The 18,128-nt window shown below is 42.7% G+C and overlaps 1 protein-coding gene across 1 annotated transcript; it reads right to left on the bottom strand.

The window, feature by feature from the left end:
- Window positions 1–1,042: 1,042 nt before the first annotated feature.
- Window positions 1,043–15,189, bottom strand: LOC140354751 (caspase-3-like). The gene is made up of 12 exons (XM_072439981.1): window positions 15,141–15,189; window positions 13,996–14,046; window positions 10,657–10,713; window positions 10,377–10,439; window positions 8,533–8,583; window positions 8,293–8,316; window positions 7,800–7,880; window positions 7,584–7,711; window positions 6,114–6,242; window positions 5,172–5,347; window positions 4,743–4,872; window positions 1,043–2,431 (listed from the first exon to the last, which is right to left on the bottom strand). The coding sequence occupies exons 2-12, from the start codon at window positions 14,040–14,042 to the stop codon at window positions 2,205–2,207; spliced, it is 1,113 nt and encodes a 370-aa protein (XP_072296082.1). The 5' UTR covers window positions 14,043–14,046; window positions 15,141–15,189; the 3' UTR covers window positions 1,043–2,204.
- Between the last annotated feature and the right edge of the window lie 2,939 nt (window positions 15,190–18,128).

An 18,128-nucleotide genomic window follows, 5' to 3' on the forward strand; every position in this document is an offset into this window, starting at 1 on the left:
ATAAACCACACAAGACTTGTTGTTGTTGTTGTTGTTGTTGTTGCTTTTAATGGCGGCTGGCAGTCAACAACTGTGTATTTACCGCCACCTACTGGATTGAGTGTAGACAGGAGATCAACAGAGACCATAATACCAGAAAGGGGATTGTAGTGTAACCACAATGACGTGCTTAGCTCTATAATCTTCCATTTAACCCTGTGTTTAAGTAAGTGACTATAGCCTTACATGTTCCTTGTGACTGGATTGTAAGAAGATTCAGCAGATTGAAGTCCTACTCAGCGACCAATTGAGTCCAGTGTGGCCCATTCTCATGCGAGCTAAGGCTCTCTCTTCCCCCGCATTCCTGCCTATGGAGTTTGTTTGTTTGTTGTGTTGCTGGGTCATTTTGCAAGCTATTAAACATATTAACTTACATTTCCTACCTAAAATATTCCTAAAACTATTTATCAAACAAAGGTAATTGTTGGGTAAGTACTAAAGCAGACTACTTACCCCACGTACTAAAGTACTTACAATTTCTCTAAAAGTACAGTTTTATTTATGCAAACGGTTCGAGAACATCCTAAAACGTGTGTAGAATATTTGATTTTGATCAGCTTTTGTACTGTTTTGACAAAAAAAAATACCAATGAAAAAAGTGGCTCAACTTGCCCCAGAGGAATCTCAGAGGAGTCGTTTGGATCTCATAACATTAGTTTGGAATTTGACCGATAGCCTTAGTTTTCTAAAGTAACCACCCAGGGATGAGTCCCGGGCGCAGAGCAGCAGTGTAAGACGCTCCTCTGTCGCTGAGCTCCTGCCCGCTCTGTCACATGTGAAGTGTTCAGATTCAAGGCAGATAGAGACTGTGTGTCCCGCGTGCAAATAATGCCAAAAAGTCACATCTCACAAAAACTATTTACGGCGTCAGACCAAATAATGACCTTATATGCATGGAACGTGTATGAGTTACGTAATGTTAAACAGAATATGTTAATAAGTGCTTTTTTGTTTTTTTATTTTCATACATTTGCCAATAATTCTGACAACCTTCTTTCAAGCCGCCATAATTGGGGTTGGTTTGTAGAATTTTGAGGCAAATAACATATTTATTCCATTATGTAATAAGGCTGTAAAATGACAAAATGTGGGAAAAGGGAGGCGCTGTGACTACATTCTGGATGCACATCGGGATCACAAAACAATGCTGATATGATTAGAAATGCAGTTTATTAATAAAATGTAGTTACACCCTTTTACCCTGAGTCGTGAGCTCTGTTTTCCTCTGCTTTTCCCACATTTCCCCAGCACATGAATGAATGTTGCATTAATTTAACATGGTAAAACAATAACAGTTGATTTGAAAACTGAATTCCCCCGACATAACCCCTGCAAAAAATACACACATTTTATATCAACTGCAATTTAAAAAACAAATAAATGAAAAACGGCTGTCAAAAATTAAAACCTCCCAATTACCCACAGTAGCTCGTAAAAATACATTGTACAATCATAATACCTGAATATAGAGCACGTGTGACGGTTTTAAGTCGCTTTGAAGACCAGGATCATTTATACTTTTGAAGGAATTGCATTGATACACATAAAGGTGCACACAAACACCTAATGTTGCTTTGCAGTCGTCATCAGAGGTCAGATTTTAAATAACAGTGGAACAGCTTGGAAACGTGTGCGATTTTTAAAAACACAAGTTTGATTTAAATGAAATATCCAAGAGTTAAAACACTGAGGGTCATTTTCTCTTTAGTCTGCGAAGCGGCTCCTGTGATGCCTTCAAGTCTCTGCACTTGTAAATGGATTTTGATGATTAACATCTACTCAGAGCTAATGGCAACAAAAGCAGAAATTCATTCTCAGACTTTAATAAGTGTCAGATGTAATAACAATGTCTGGGTTAATCTAGTCACTTAATTCGATTCAGATTTTGGTTAATTTTAGTACTTTTCTGGATTTTGTCGCTTGTTTTGAGTCGTTACTGAAGATAAACTATAATTCACTGCTCATAGTTTTTCAAACCTTTTTAGGACTCCCCTGAAAAAGAGATTCATAATCTTTCCTGGTTAAATAAAGGTCATTAAATAAAATAAAACTTAACAACTGAATCACAGAAACTCAGAGAGAACATTGCGCAGAGATCCAAGGTCTGACCTCTGAGGACGACTGGATTAATCGCATAAACATGTTGGAAATCGGTGCGTTAAAGCCTATTTTGGGAAGTAGAAGTCTTTGGTCAACATGGAGGTGATGCAGGGGACTGCCTTCTTCCCGTTAAATCTTGGATTAGTGTTAGACGACTCAAAGTCTAATGCCACTTTCCTGTTGACTCTGGTCAGGATCTGCATCAGCTCCAGGTCTTTGTGTTTAGGCAGGATCTCACACAGAGACTGAATGAACCAGGAGCCATTAACATGGTTCCTCCACGCGTAGTGCCCTGCAAGACAAGGGTTGACAGAGGGATTAGACATTGCTGACCTAGAAAATAAAGATGCAATATTGAAAATGAATCCAATCAGTCAGATCAGTGTATTTCAATTGAGAGTGTATCTGAATGTTATAACTATTTGAATGGAACAGCATGTATTAATGAACAGCTGCTGTAAATCAGTGGTGGATGGTCTTTCAAATAGGGGAAGCTCATAATACCAACCAATACAGTCGTATTTAAATGTATTTACTTTTATTTTAAGTAGATAAATAATAACTATGGGACAGTTGAACTAGTAAAAATATGAAATTCCACCAGGGACTATAGGCCAATAAGTATTAAACCAGGTTAAAGAGTGGGCTACTGAGCAAGTACAAGCATACTGGCCCCCGGGCCAACTCACGACAGGTTTAAGCAATAACCTATACCATAGATATTTTCCACAGGCCTTAGCAACAAGCTGTGCTAGATATCAAGGATAAATGCTGAATAAATGAAAACACAGCAGCAGTGAAAGAGGACGAGGTGCAGATTGGAGCCAGAGCTGCAGGAGCCCAAACGCTGCAGCACTTACTTTCTTTCGAATGCTGGGCCTAGTGGGCTGCTTTTGTTTTTTTAGTGCTGTCCACTCATTGTACAGTCCATGGACGTGAGTGTCTCTGACTTTAAACATTTTTGAAGTTTCAACTTGCCAGGTCTGGTTAATGTGGGAACTAGACACACAAATGCCACGCATTATGGTGAAAATTATGTATTTGGGCATCGTTTTTACATCCAGTCCTTGTGTGCTTTTCTCGAGTAAATACTTAGATCCGGACTATCTCTAGTGCTGTTATGTTAGTTCATTTATTATTTAATCTTACCTTATGCTAGTAAGATTATTGTCTGGTTTAGGACCAGAGGATGTTTTGCTCCAGGTTCAAAAGAGATTTACAGAGATAAGTTGAAAATGTACAACCTAATTTTATGTAGAACTAGGAATTTTTTTTTTTTTTTAATAATTGTAAGCTGCAGTAACAACTGGCGTGTCCTGTTTGCCACAGTAAACAGATGAACAAATCCTCCAGCTCAGCTGCCGTTAGAACTAATTTACACATCCAATTTTAATGAGTTCGCATTATTCTTTAATGACAAAGTTCAGGGCATTAAAACAATGCAAAAAATAACTAAAGCTAACTCACTTTGCACCTGTAACTGACAAAACTGTCCATGAGATCATCAACAGTCTGAGTTCATCTACATGCTGTCTCGATGTGTTACCCTCCAGATTTCTAAAGTCTGTGCTGAACAGTTTATTAGCACCATTCACTCACATAGTTAACATGTCGCTTCAATCTGGAACATTCCCAATGTCTTTGAAAACTGCGGTCATAAAGCCTCTCCTAAAGAAGAGCAGTCTTGATGCCGCAGTACTGAGTCATTACCGGCCCATCTCTAATCTGCCATTTTGGGGCAAAGTCCTTGAAAAGGTTGTTTACAACAGCTCACAGATTTCCTCTTAATAAACAACTCATTAGATGTTTTTCAGTCAGGTTTTAGACCTCATCACAGCACTGAGACTGCTCTTGTCAAGGTGACAAATGACATCCGCCTGAACACTGACACGGGCAAAGCCTCAGTCTTAATTCTGTTGGATCTGAGTGCTGCTTTTGACACTGTCGATCAGTGGATTCACTCTGTCACTGCATCCAACAGATCAGTTTGTGGATGCAAAACAACTTTCTCCAGCTGAACTCAGACAAGACTGAAATAATCGTTTTTGGCCACAGAAACAAAGAGAAAGTGTTAGCGGTCACCTCCAGAGTCTCGCTCTAAAACCTACAAATCAAGTTAGAAATCTGGGGGTAATAATGGACTCAGACTTGAATTTTAACAGCCACATCAAATCAATAACATCAGCAGCTTTTTACCATCTAAAAAACATTGTCAAAATCAAAAATAGAGTCTAAACCAGATTTGGAGAGACTTATCCATGCGTTTGTCTCCAGTAGATTAGACTACTGTAACGGCCTGCTCACTGGCCTCTCCAAACGAGCTGTAAAACAGCTGCAGTACATCCAGAACGCTGCTGCTCGGGTCCTGACTAGAACTCAGGTCTCAGGTCTCTGCACTGGCTCCCTGTGGCTCAGAGAATAGACTTTAAAGCAGCTCTGCTTGTGTACAAGTCTCTCCATGGCCTAGCACCAAAGTACATCTCGGATATGTTAGTGCCATATGAACCATCTCGGACTCTGAGGACCTGAGGGAGTCAGGACTAAACATGTATAAAAATTAAGATTTTGTGATTTCTGTCATGTCTGTCATATTTGTGGCGTACCTGGAGGTGTGGCGTAGGCGTACAAGAAGTCCGCCTCCACTGGGATCTTCAATCTGGTGGGCTGGGATATTGGATCGCTATCGACCAGATCTTTACCCACCCCAACATCAAAGTTTGTACCCCGACATGCCTTTGAAACAGAAAAAAAAAGACATAATTTTATTGCTGCAGATGGCGCACAAACAGAGGAACAGACATGGCGACTTGTACAGAAGAGGAGAGTGAATCTGAGGAGAAAGAGTCTGAGGTTAGAACTGGAGACAAAAGTGGAGCCATAAGAACTAAAGCTCAAGTCTGGAGGTGGAAGCAGAGAAATGCTCTATATGTTTAGTGTTGTGCAGATGTTTGGGCTGCACCATTCAAATGTGGACGCGTTTTCTACAATGTCAAGAAAATCAGATGGATTCACAGTGGAAAAGTTAGACTGACCTGTATAAAGAAGAGTTTGGGCTTTTCTAAGAGGCTCTTGCATTTGTCTCCTTTAAAATATTCTGTGAGGTTTTCAAGTCTCACTGGTTTGTCCGTCCCGTGGATCTCCTCACCGTTCCCGTGGCTCAAAAACACACAAACGAGGGATGCACATTTACTGTGGTCTTCGTCAGACTCTGAAAACCAATAGATTAGAGTTAACTGAAGGCTTCTGCTCGATGCACGTAAACAGATCAGTGTCTTCCAAAGCTAAGCTAACGCAACTGCATTTTCACTTCCAACACTTTCTATTGTCAGGTCTGTGTTCTATTAAGTAACCACCAGAGGGCGTTCAAAGGCAGTTAGAGACGAAGGAAGAAACAGACAAGTGAAAGAAGTGGAGTTTCTTTGATTGAAAGCAGACTGAAAGCAGAAAAGTTACATAGTGCACCTTTAAACAGAATCAAAATATACTACAGCAAAATGCTTTACAATTTGGCATGTTTTATGATAACGAGTTACCATGAGTCAAACTTATGTATATACACATTTTAGACTGATTTGGGGGGGAAAAAATGTTCCTTCTTCATTTACGTCAGAAAACAAAAATCCTTGTTCACATTTGAGCTCAATTATTGATGTATAATAATGGGGATGTACTATAAGATTATATATACTATGGTTTTACATTTTGTTCATTGTAAGTCGCAGTTACATGATTCTAAAACCAAACATGTATCTCAGTAGCAGAACAATCCAGAATCACTCAAACAAGCAGGAATCAACCAAAATACAACTTTAAGTAAGATAATGATGAGGAAACCCTGTTGGGTGGGCTTTTGAATAACATATCCCCTTTAAAACTAAAGATAAAACCTACTTTATTATATAACTAAGATGCAATCCTTGAATCTTATGAGTCTGTATTTACTTATGGGTTATTTATTTTTGTGTGTGAATTACTTTTCTCCAGCACTTCCTTCATCTGTTTCTTAGTAAGATCCTTGTGCACAGTGACCTCGTATCCCAGATCTCCAAATGTCTTCTCCAGAGCCTCTGCATCCAGATCTGTGCCCTTTCGTTCTGCCATTCCTGGAAAACAAGACCCAAAATGTTTCTGTCGTCTTTGCTCATCGTGAGGGTCGATTAGGATTTGTCTCGTCTTTAGTATCCGGGCTCAACACTGACCTGTGTGAGTAACTCTTCATCATGAATGACTTAGTGTACTACAAGGTCCAATAGAAACGAGGGCAGGAATTAAGGAGTTGAACGTTAGATGTGTCTTCACATAAACCTGCTGGATTTCATCTTGGTTGTTGTAGTAGTAGAGGTAGTAGTAGTAGTAGTAGTAGTAGTAGTAGTAGTAGTAGTAGTAGTAGTAGTAGTAGTAGTAGTAGTAGTGGCAGTTGCAGTAAGTGCTTGGAATGTTTGCAAACAAATGTGTTTAACTCATTTTCATGTGTGTGTATATATATATATATATATATATATATATATATGTGTGTATATATATATATATATATATATATATATATATATATCAAGTACATTGTCCACAGTTAAAAATGCTCAAAAGGTTTCTGTAAAAAAGGTCAAATAAAAATATGTCCGACAATCAAACTTCAGACAGTTACTTTCAAGATATTAATAAATAAATAAATAATTAAAAAAAAAAAGTAATATAAAAGTAATCAGGACATTCATTTTGTGAATCTCACCCCCCCACATACATATATATTCACATGTACGTCTACATACACATACACTTATACATAGAATAATACTGGTGGGCGTACATGGACTTATATTCACTTTAAGTTCTTCACATCTGCAGATGCAAAAACAGCACAAATCAGATACTGCCCCTTTAAGGACATAAACTGAGAGGCAATCGGTTCAAATATGGATAATCCTTTCCTGCCCCGATTAAAGTCGGATTCAACTTGTTTGGTTTGAATTCTGGATCATTGTCAATTGAACTGAGGAAAGTAAAGTCACCTTCTATGTTAAAATGCCACAAATGCCATATGTCCACCATAGTTATCATAGTTACCCCCTAAATATCCAGGATAGATGTGATTCTGCGTCTATAAAGAATATGAATGTCCTGCTTTCTTTGAGCGCATGTAAATTGTCTTGATGTTGTTTTTATCCAGAATACTTTTCTAAGATGCATTCACCTTATTCTGCTCCGCCCACTTTTGTCACAGAACTTACTTTCTCTTAAGAAAGGTCGGCCGCTCTATGTTCACTAGGACAACCACAAGGAGGATTACATGGGATGGCAGGGCGCTCAGGGTAATAAGGTGAATACCAAACCAAGATACTTGAGGACACGTGAACACACTCATTGTGACTTGGTTTAAAGCTCAAATAAATCTCGTTTAGTATAACGTAACAATGTGATCATTTATCATCTAATGCAGAGCTGACCTGAGGTGAACGTCTCGTTGTTGATGATCAGGCAGTGTCCCACATGGGCGTGGTCCATCTTGTACACAAACTGATCCTCTGAGTTCAGCGCTGATGAAGAGGCCATCATGGAGGAGGAGGGGCTTCCCCTAGTTTAAAGTTACATTTAAAGTTCAACTTTAGAGTTTCTTGAATTGTATTCAGTGGAGGTATCTTCATGCTCATGTCATGACTCACATAGTGATCTTTCCTGCATCAACTGAGTCCACAAGGCTTTGTTTCATTTCCAGTTGTTTCTCACTTTTCCTGATGACGATGCTGAAAAAGGGAGATTGCTGAAACGATATGCTGTATATATATATATATATATTTATATATATTCTGGCAGAGCCAAGCAGACAGAATGCTAATGGCGAACCAACCGGACAGTGGTGGTTGCAGTACCATGGGATGGAAACATCCGGAAAAAGGATGTTACCATTCCATGTTTTTTTACATATTTCAAAAGAATGTATTTATTTTGAAGTTATCAGATTATATTTTTTTAAATAATATATTATATTAGCGTAAGGATTAAGATAGCCTTTATTTGTCCACACAATGGGGACCACGCCTCAACAACGAGACGACTTGGTCCAAGTTAGAAGATCTGACCATCAGCTTTACGAACAAGTGCTCTAACCCCTGAGCCACCACAAAAGTTATTCGATGATAATTTGGTTAAACTTACCTCTTTTTCTTATTTCCAACGATTCTGAAAAAGTGTTGAAAGTAAACATTATTATGGCTTGATTTCACACCACTACAGGCACGTGGACTTGACCCATAAATAATACAAGTTAAAATGAGACTCAAGACAAACCTTTCAGCAAACTATAATATACAATGATAATACTACTTTAGAAGTATTTACTGCTTTACTTTAATACTTAGTCTTGTAATGGTAAAAGGTTCTGATCCTAATACTTACTCTGCTGATTCAACTGCAAAACCACTGCTCTGTTTTTTATCGGCCTTGATCCTGAAAATGTATTAAAAGCAAATCTTAATTTAGGCCAAAAAGACTCGTATTGTGTGACAAATCACAGAACAGAGAAGACCTCTTTGTTATTACCGTATATTTTTACTTTTTGGCCATAGGCTTTATTAGACAGGACACTGTGGCGTGACATGCAGCAAATTGTCTGAGGACTGTCTCACATTGAGTCTGGCATACGTGCTATCTACTCAGCCACCTAGTGGCATAATACTTGATCATTTAATAAATGAAATCTGAGTCAGGGTCTACAAGTTAAAAAACACTTCATCAACTTGATTGAAGAGAATGGAACACAACCGTCTACCATCAGCACAAGAACTCCACAGGGCTGTGTCCTTTCCCCTCTGCTCTTCTCCCATTAACAACAACTGCTGCACCTCCAGCCACGACACTGTAAAACTGACCAGGTTTACGAATGACACCAAACTCGCATCTCGGACTGCAATGAGTCTGCTCATGGGAGGGGGAGGGACCAGGGGTCCTTGTGGGGATGAACCAGGGGTCCTTGTGGGGAGGAACCAGGGGTCCTTGTGGGGATTGACCAGGGGTCCTTGTGGGGATGGACCAGGGGTCCTTGTGGGGATGAACCAGGGGTCCTTGTGGGGAGGAACCAGGGGTCCTCGTGGGGATGGACCAGGGGTCCTCGTGGGGATGGACCAGGGGTCCTCGTGGGGATGAACCAGGGGTCCTTGTGGGGATGAACGAGGGGTCCTTGTGGGGATGGACCAGGGGTTCTTGTGGGGATGGACCAGGGGTCCTTGTGGGGATAAACCAGGGGTCCTCGTGGGGATGAACCAGGGGTCCTTGTGGGGAGGAACCAGGGGTCCTTGTGGGGATGAACGAGGGGTCCTTGTGGGGATGAACGAGGGGTCCTTGTGGGGATGAACCAGGGGTTCTTGTGGGGATGGACCAGGGGTCCTTGTGGGGATGAACCAGGGGTCCTTGTGGGGATGGACCAGGGGTCTTGTGGGGATGAACCAGGGGTCCTTGTGGGGATGAACCAGGGGTCCTTGTGGGGATGGACCAGGGGTCCTCGTGGGGATGAACCAGGGGTCCTTGTGGGGAGGAACCAGGGGTCCTTGTGGGGATTGACCAGGGGTCCTTGTGGGGATGGACCAGGGGTCCTTGTGGGGATGGACCAGGGGTCCTTGTGGGGATGAACCAGGGGTCCTTGTGGGGAGGAACCAGGGGTCCTTGTGGGGATGGACCAGGGGTCCTCGTGGGGATGAACCAGGGGTCCTTGTGGGGAGGAACCAGGGGTCCTTGTGGGGATGAACGAGGGGTCCTTGTGGGGATGAACCAGGGGTTCTTGTGGGGATGGACCAGGGGTCCTTGTGGGGATAAACCAGGGGTCCTTGTGGGGAGGAACCAGGGGTCCTTGTGGGGATGGACCAGGGGTCCTTGTGGGGCTGAACCAGGGGTTCTTGTGGGGATGAACCAGGGGTTCTTGTGGGGATAAACCAGGGGTCCTTGTGGGGAGGAACCAGGGGTCCTTGTGGGGATGGACCAGGGGTCCTTGTGGGGCTGAACCAGGGGTTCTTGTGGGGATGAACCAGGGGTTCTTGTGGGGATGAACCAGGGGTCCTTGTGGGGATGAACCAGGGGTCCTTGTGGGGCTGAACCAGGGGTTCTTGTGGGGATGAACCAGGGGGTGTAACAGTACTTATTGTTTTTGATTTTCTAAAATATTGGGCCAATGGTTCCAAATACAAATTGAACAAAAGAAGATACTAGGCACATCCTTGCCTTACTCCTCTTTCTAGAGTCATACTTACTTTATTTGGATTGTGAATGACTGAACTGTGTCCCCACTGCTCTGTTGTTCATCTTCCTCAAACCTGTGCTCATAATGTCACATGAATCAAATGCAGTTTTATTAAAGAAATCCATTCAGGTTGTTCTATGTTAACTTTCTCCTTGCTATATATTTACTACAGTTTGGATTATGTGGGTGATGATTTGTTATATTGGAGCACATTCCGTACATTTGAAATGTTTACTGCATTGTGAACATATAAGTAACAAACAAAAACATGTATACATTTAAATACTTACATGTCTTCATCGGTTGAGTTCTTCAGATTGCTCAGATCATCATCTGTCACGCTGAATCTGAAGTATTAATTCAAATTTTAAATATTGCTGTAAAATGGGCTAAATATATGTATTACTGGTAGTTATGCTCAGTGACAAAAAAATGAAAGCAAAAATAATTTGAATATTTTAAACGGATGATGCTACTAACAGATCTACTTGTCCAACATGAAACATTGACATTTTATTTGTTGTAAGTCTCTCTATAAAGGATTGTTGTTTATAATAGTTTCTTCTATTAAGAGTGTTTTTTAAACTTCCTATAAGTTATCTGTCCTTTCCCCCTGTATCTACCTGCGTTAAACAATGTGGACAATAAAGGATTATCTTATCTTATTAACTGTTCCCAAATGAATTAATATTAATTAATATAGAAGGATATACACTGCACTGGTTATATTTGAGGCTTCGTTTCATGTGTGCCTTCATTAGAGTCAGGTCTAAACATGGACTGGCCTCCTGTTGGTGCCAGAGTCAGGACTAAACATGGACTGGCCTCCTGCTGGTGCCAGAGTCAGGACTAAATATGGACCGGCCTCCTGTTGGTGCCAGAGTCAGGACTAAACATGGACCGGCCTCCTGTTGGTGCCAGAGTCAGGACTAAACATGGACTGGCCTCCTGCTGGTGCCAGAGTCAGGACTAAACATGGACTGGCCTCCTGTTGGTGCCAGAGTCAGGTCTAAACATGGACCGGCCTCCTGTTGGTGCCAGAGTCAGGACTAAACATGGACTGGCCTCCTGCTGGTGCCAGAGTCAGGACTAAACATGGACCGGCCTCCTGCTGGTGCCAGAGTCAGGACTAAATATGGACCGGCCTCCTGTTGGTGCCAGAGTCAGGACTAAACATGGACCGGCCTCCTGCTGGTGCCAGAGTCAGGACTAAACATGGACCGGCCTCCTGCTGGTGCCAGAGTCAGGTCTAAACATGGACCGGCCTCCTGTTGGTGCCAGAGTCAGGACTAAACATGGACCGGCCTCCTGCTGGTGCCAGAGTCAGGACTAAACATGGACCGGCCTCCTGCTGGTGCCAGAGTCAGGACTAAATATGGACCGGCCTCCTGCTGGTGCCCAGAGTCAGGACTAAACATGGACCGGCCTCCTGCTGGTGCCAGAGTCAGGACTAAACATGGACCGGCCTCCTGCTGGTGCCAGAGTCAGGACTAAACATGGACCGGCCTCCTGCTGGTGCCAGAGTCAGGTCTAAACATGGACCGGCCTCCTGTTGGTGCCAGAGTCAGGACTAAACATGGACTGGCCTCCTGCTGGTGCCAGAGTCAGGACTAAACATGGACCGGCCTCCTGCTGGTGCCAGAGTCAGGACTAAATATGGACCGGCCTCCTGTTGGTGCCAGAGTCAGGACTAAACATGGACCGGCCTCCTGCTGGTGCCAGAGTCAGGACTAAACATGGACCGGCCTCCTGCTGGTGCCAGAGTCAGGTCTAAACATGGACCGGCCTCCTGCTGGTGCCAGAGTCAGGACTAAACATGGACCGGCCTCCTGCTGGTGCCAGAGTCAGGACTAAACATGGACCGGCCTCCTGCTGGTGCCAGAGTCTGACTCTGACAATGTTCAAATCCGTTGTGTTTAGCTGTGCATGTGACTGAAAGGCTTTTATTTGCACTCTTCTCTTTTAAAATACAGTTTGTAATTAATATCTATGTTTTTATCTTTTTTGTATTTTGATCATTAATGCATTTATTTCTGTTTTGTAAAGCACTTTAAAATACTGTATGCAAATTGTGCTCTACAAATAAGCGTTGCATTGCCTTACTATCACTCTCACTGTTTATGTGTATTATGTACATATTCATTCATTCATTGTCAACCGCTTTTTCCCTGTCGGGGTCGTGAGTGACTGGAGCCTATCCCAGTGACTTCGGGCCTTAGGCGGGGTACACCCTGGACAGTGGCCAACTGGTCGCAGGGCCAACACAGAGATATTACAAACAGCCATTCACTCTCACGTTCACTCACTAGGGCCAATTTAGAGTCACCAATTTTTACCTCACACATGCATGTGTTTGGACGGTGGGAGGAGCCAGAGAACCCGGAGAGAACCCACGGTAACACGGGGAGAACATGCAGACTCCACCCAGAGAGATCATGTGATGTTGGTCTGGTCCGGGAATCGAACCCATGACCGCTAACCACCTTTGCCACCGAGCATCCCATATATGTACATGTAGTCCTGCAGAAGTTCTCTGACGACTCTGCCATCATCGGACTCATCACGGATGACGATGATGCGGAGTACAGGGGACTGGCGCAGGACTTTGTGGACTGGTGTCAGCGGAACCACCTCCTCATCAACGCGGGGAAGACCAAGGAGATGGTGGTGGATTTCCGCAGACGCCACCCCACTGCCCCCTCACCAGTGAACATCCAGGGACGGGACATTGAGAGAGTGGACTCATACAAGTACCTGGGTGTTCATCTGAACCACAAACTGGACTGGACTCATAACACAGACGCACTGAACAGGAAGAGCCAGAGTCGGCTCTACCTCCTGAGGAGACTCAGGTCTTTTGGAGTGACAGGGCCACTCCTGAAGACCTTCTACGACTCTGTGGTGGCATCAGGTCTCCTGTACGATGTGGCCTGCTGGAGCAGCAGCATCACAGAGAGGGAGAGGAAGAGGCTGGACAGAGTCATCAAGAAGTCCAGCTCCGTCCTGGGCTGTGCTCTGGACTCGGTGCAGGAGGTGGGGGACAGGAGGGTCCTGGCTAGATTCACATCTATGCTGGACCATGAGTGTCGCCCCCTGCAGGACACTCTGTCCCCTGCAGGACACTCTGTCCGCTCTGGAGAGCAGCTTCAGTGAGAGACTGATCCACCCTCACTGTGTGAAGGAAAGGTTCCGTAGGTCTTTCCTTCCTGCTGCTGTCAGACTTTATAACAAAAACTGTTAGTACTGAACACTCGCAATACTGACCTAACCTAATACTGATGTGCAATTCTGTCATATGTGCAATTGCTGTTGGAATTCATGTGCAATTACTGTGAAATTCATGTGCTGTCGTGACACATATTCATGTGCAATTACTGTCGTGATCACATGCAATGGTATTTATGTATTTATTTATTTGTCTATGGGAGTTTTTATTTATTTATAGGAGATCTTCTACTGAAAGTGTTTTTCAGACTTCCTATAAGTGATCTGTTCTTCTCTATCTGCCGCTGTATCTTCCTGCGTTGCACCAATGAAATTTCTCCATGTGGGACAATAAAGGAATATCTTATCTTATCTTATCTTATATACATAAATATTTATATATATCATTTTGTTTCAATACTTACGTTCCTGCATCGACAGTGTCTCCACCGCTCTGTTGACTATGCGCCATATTTCTGAGAAAGTATTAAAAGCAATTATTAATTATATTAATAATTGTATGAATAATATCTCATGATCTATGTATTAGAGGTGTGTTAACTCCTACATCTATTGCACAGTTGTCTTTTTAGAAAAATAGGCACTTGAGAGTCAAATGGAACATTACATGGAGCTATTATCAGACAAACAATAGCAACACTAGTAGGAGGCTGTGCTTCCTGTTGAGGCTTTAGGCTGCAGCCTCGAAACAGAGGACTTTGGTAATAGTTTATCTCACTGCCTTGTGCAGACTAATTACGCCTCATTACTTCAGCTTGTTTGCTGGTTTGTATTATTCCAGTAATGATATCCTACTATATGTGGCAGGGTTAGCTCAGTCATGTAAGTCACATGAGACTATAAAGGTCAGAGGTCAAGTGTTTTACTTCCTCTTCCTGAGCAGCCCTGAGCACATGGTGGTTTCTGGTGAACCAAATGATTGACACTTCAAATGTTTTAACCTTTTGTGAGACTTATTTGTAATTTTGTATTCTGCATTTGAAAGGGTCTTAACAGTCCAGTGCTTTCATCTTTTATTATGAATGTAATGAAACTGTAAACTGCTGTTAAATATTGACTGCACTGTGCTTTCAGGCTCAGTGCTGGATGCCGTTTTATATAGTTTATTTTATACCTTTTTAGCCTGTATTTAATAGTCCTGCAGTTGGTGTCGGTCCTGAGGTTGCTGGGGAGGATCGGGGCTCACTTTAGTGGGTGATTTTGTTTATAGTTATTGGTGATGGTGGCACTTGATGATGGGTGTTTTCTGTTATGGAAATTGCTGTTTGCTTTAATCTTGTTTGTCACTAGTAGCATAACTCTCCCTCTCCAGATTTAGAGTGGAACCTCACCAATTCTCAACCAAACAGTCAATCTTTTATTATAAATAAGAGCTGCCTTAAGGCTGTTTGACTGACTTGCTTTGTTATTAAAGCATACTTTCGATTCATGAACACTTAACTCGTGTTACATATATGTTCCGAGCTGGTTTACTTTAAAGAAAAGGTTCTTAACTGTATAAACATTTCTTATCTATTCAGATAGAGCAGGCAAAAATAATTGTACGCACCTTTATTGTGGCAAAGAGTTGTTGGAATACGCTGAGTTCCTTGTGCGACTTTTAATGCTCTTGAGGCAAATATAAAGGAACACAAACGTTAGTCAGGTATGTGCTTCTGTCCAATCAGAAGTCAGGGTATGATTGTGGGTGTGTCTGAAAGAGAAACTATAAAGCGTTCCTGAGAAATGAATGACCAAACAGGTAAAGACGTGTCACGCGCGTGGAGAACGTGGATGATGTAACATCCACACAGGTTAAAGACCAGCTACAGCACGTTCTACAAGGGTTTCACAATCATAAGTTTGCTTTTGTTAAGTCTTATCACTTCAAATGAAACTATAAATCAACACAAATGTATAATGAGCTACAGCACAAGTCCAGTTGTCCTATAAGCCTGTCAGTCTCTGCTCCTCTCTGTCTTACGTTTGTGAAAAGATGTTTTGAACCTTACACGAAACGCAGAGCAGTCACACAAGTACTGATAAAAAGTGTAATTAAATTGTACGTACTTAAACTAAATAACATGTTTACCTTTTTAAACATATTTTTGGGCCGTTTGAAGCATCTGTCGTCTCCCTCTGTCTCTGGGCGAAAAACAAATATGGCTCTTTTTAAAATGTTGCATGTTTGTGATTATACTGCTTTATTTCATTGAAAAAGTAAAAAGCAGATGAATAAGAACTGTTCTCTGACAGTGTATTTTCACAATGGAGCTGCAGGGGAGCTCTATTGCTGAAGATAAGAAGTTGCTTTAACTAATGAAAATATCATCAGTCATAATATTTTGTTTTAAATTGTTAATCTCCATGGCAATGGTCTTAAATTTGCCTCCATCTGAAATGATGACAGAGCTAGTTCTAGAACGTGAATGCGGACCTATTGGGCAGTTTTGAGTCTTATTGCAGTGAATATGTTGAAATAATGAACTAGCCATATTTAAATGAACCCAGTAAAAAAATCTGGAAAAAATAATAATAAAAGATGTATCTAATATGAAAAGGAAACAAAAAGAACATGAATCCAGAAAAAAATAAGACAAAATATGCGTGTGGTGCCAACAATTCTACGTTGAACTTCCTTAGAACATAACAGTATATATTTACATACTTGGTTGTCATGTTTGTCACGCTTGAACTTAAGCAATCACAGGTGCATTTCTGGAATATCCCAAGAGATAAGAGCGCATTATCTAACATGATTTAATAAAGTATCTTTTTAAACTCCACACGTCTCCACTGTGAATCTGACCGTGAAAATATGACTAAATTAAATGTGTACTTTGGCATGTTTTGTGGGAAAAGGTTGGTTTTAGTCAAGATCATTGGATCAGAACAGTCACATGTGTTTCCCACTGTGTGATTCACCTGTACAAGAAAAATCTGTCAGTGGAGCAACTCACAGATGGCAATCAGTTTCATAGTTTCTCTTTCATATTCACCTTCATCCAGAATTTTCCATGGGCCTTTATCCTTTTGGTGGTACGATTTTGCAGAGGCCAATTTCAACAGGAATCAAGTTCTGCACTGACTAAAAATCAGTTTAAAGCCACAGTAAAAAGAAGCATGGACAGTGACCATTTTACACAAATTAACCTGCTTTATTTACTATTTTAGCTGTGATGTTAGCTGCAATGTTAGCGACGATGTTAGATAGCGGTGTTAGCTGCGATGTTAGCTATGATGTTAACTGCGATCTTAGCTATGATGTTAATTGCGATGTAAGCTATGATGTTAATTGCGATGTAAGCTATGATCGCATGAGGTGGCTGCCCACAAGTCCGAAGGTTCTCATGTCCGAAGGTCCACAAGTCCGAAGGTTCACAAGTCCGAAGGTTCTCATTTCCGAAGGTTTGGTAGTCCGAAGGTTCACAAGTCCGAAGGTTCTCATGTCCGAAGGTTCTCATGTCCGAAGGTCCACAAGTCCGAAGGTTCTCATGTCCGAAGGTCCGGTAGTCCGAAGGTTCGGTAGTCCGAAGGTTAGGTAGTCCGAAGGTTCGGTAGTCCGAAGGTTAGGTAGTCCGAAGGTTAGGTAGTCCGAAGGTTAGGTAGTCCGAAGGTTCGCGGGTAGTCCGAAGGTTCGGTAGTCCGAAGGTTCGGTAGTCCGAAGGTTAGGTAGTCCGAAGGTTAGGTAGTCCGAAGGTTAGGTAGTCCGAAGGTTCGCGGGTAGTCCGAAGGTTCGGTAGTCCGAAGGTTAGGTAGTCCGAAGGTTAGGTAGTCCGAAGGTTCGCGGGTAGTCCGAAGCTTCGCGGGTAGTCCGAAGGTTCGGTAGTCCGAAGATTCGGTAGTCCGAAGGTTAGGTAGTCCGAAGGTTCACAAGTCCGAAGATTCTCATGTACGAAGGTCCACAAGTCCGAAGGTTCGGTAGTCCGAAGGTTCGTGGGTAGTCCGAAGGTTCGTGGGTAGTCCGAAGGTTCGGTAGTCCGAAGGTTAGGTAGTCCGAAGGTTCACAAGTCCGAAGGTTCTCATGTCCGAAGGTCCACAAGTCCGAAGGTCTACAAGTCCGAAGGTTCGTGGGTAGTCCGAAGGTTCGGTAGTCCGAAAGTTCGTGGGTAGTCCGAAGGTTCGTGGGTAGTCCGAAGGTTCGTGGGTAGTCCGAAGGTTCGGTAGTCCGAAGGTTTGGTAGTCCGAAGGTTCATGGGTAGTCCGAAGGTTCATGGGTAGTCCGAAGGTTCGGTAGTCCGAAGGTTCGGTCGTCCGAAGGTTAGGTAGTCCGAAGGTTCGGTAGTCCGAAGGTTCACAAGTCCGAAGGTTCTCATGTCCGAAGGTCCACAAGTCCGAAGGTTCTCATGTCCGAAGGTCCACAAGTCCGAAGGTTCGGTAGTCCGAAGGTTCACAAGTCCGAAGGTTCTCATGTCCGAAGGTCCACAAGTCCGAAGGTTCGGTAGTCCGAAGGTTAGATAGTCCGAAGGTTCGTGGGTAGTCCGAAGGTTCGGTAGTCCGAAGGTTAGGTAGTCCGAAGGTTCGGTAGTCCAAAACTGTGAGCTCGTGTGCCAGATAG

The sequence above is a fragment of the Eucyclogobius newberryi genome, unplaced genomic scaffold, assembly GCF_026437365.1.
Source record: "Eucyclogobius newberryi isolate DKJ021-1_F unplaced genomic scaffold, fEucNew1.0.hap1 SCAF_11, whole genome shotgun sequence".
Taxonomy (NCBI): domain Eukaryota; kingdom Metazoa; phylum Chordata; class Actinopteri; order Gobiiformes; family Gobiidae; genus Eucyclogobius; species Eucyclogobius newberryi.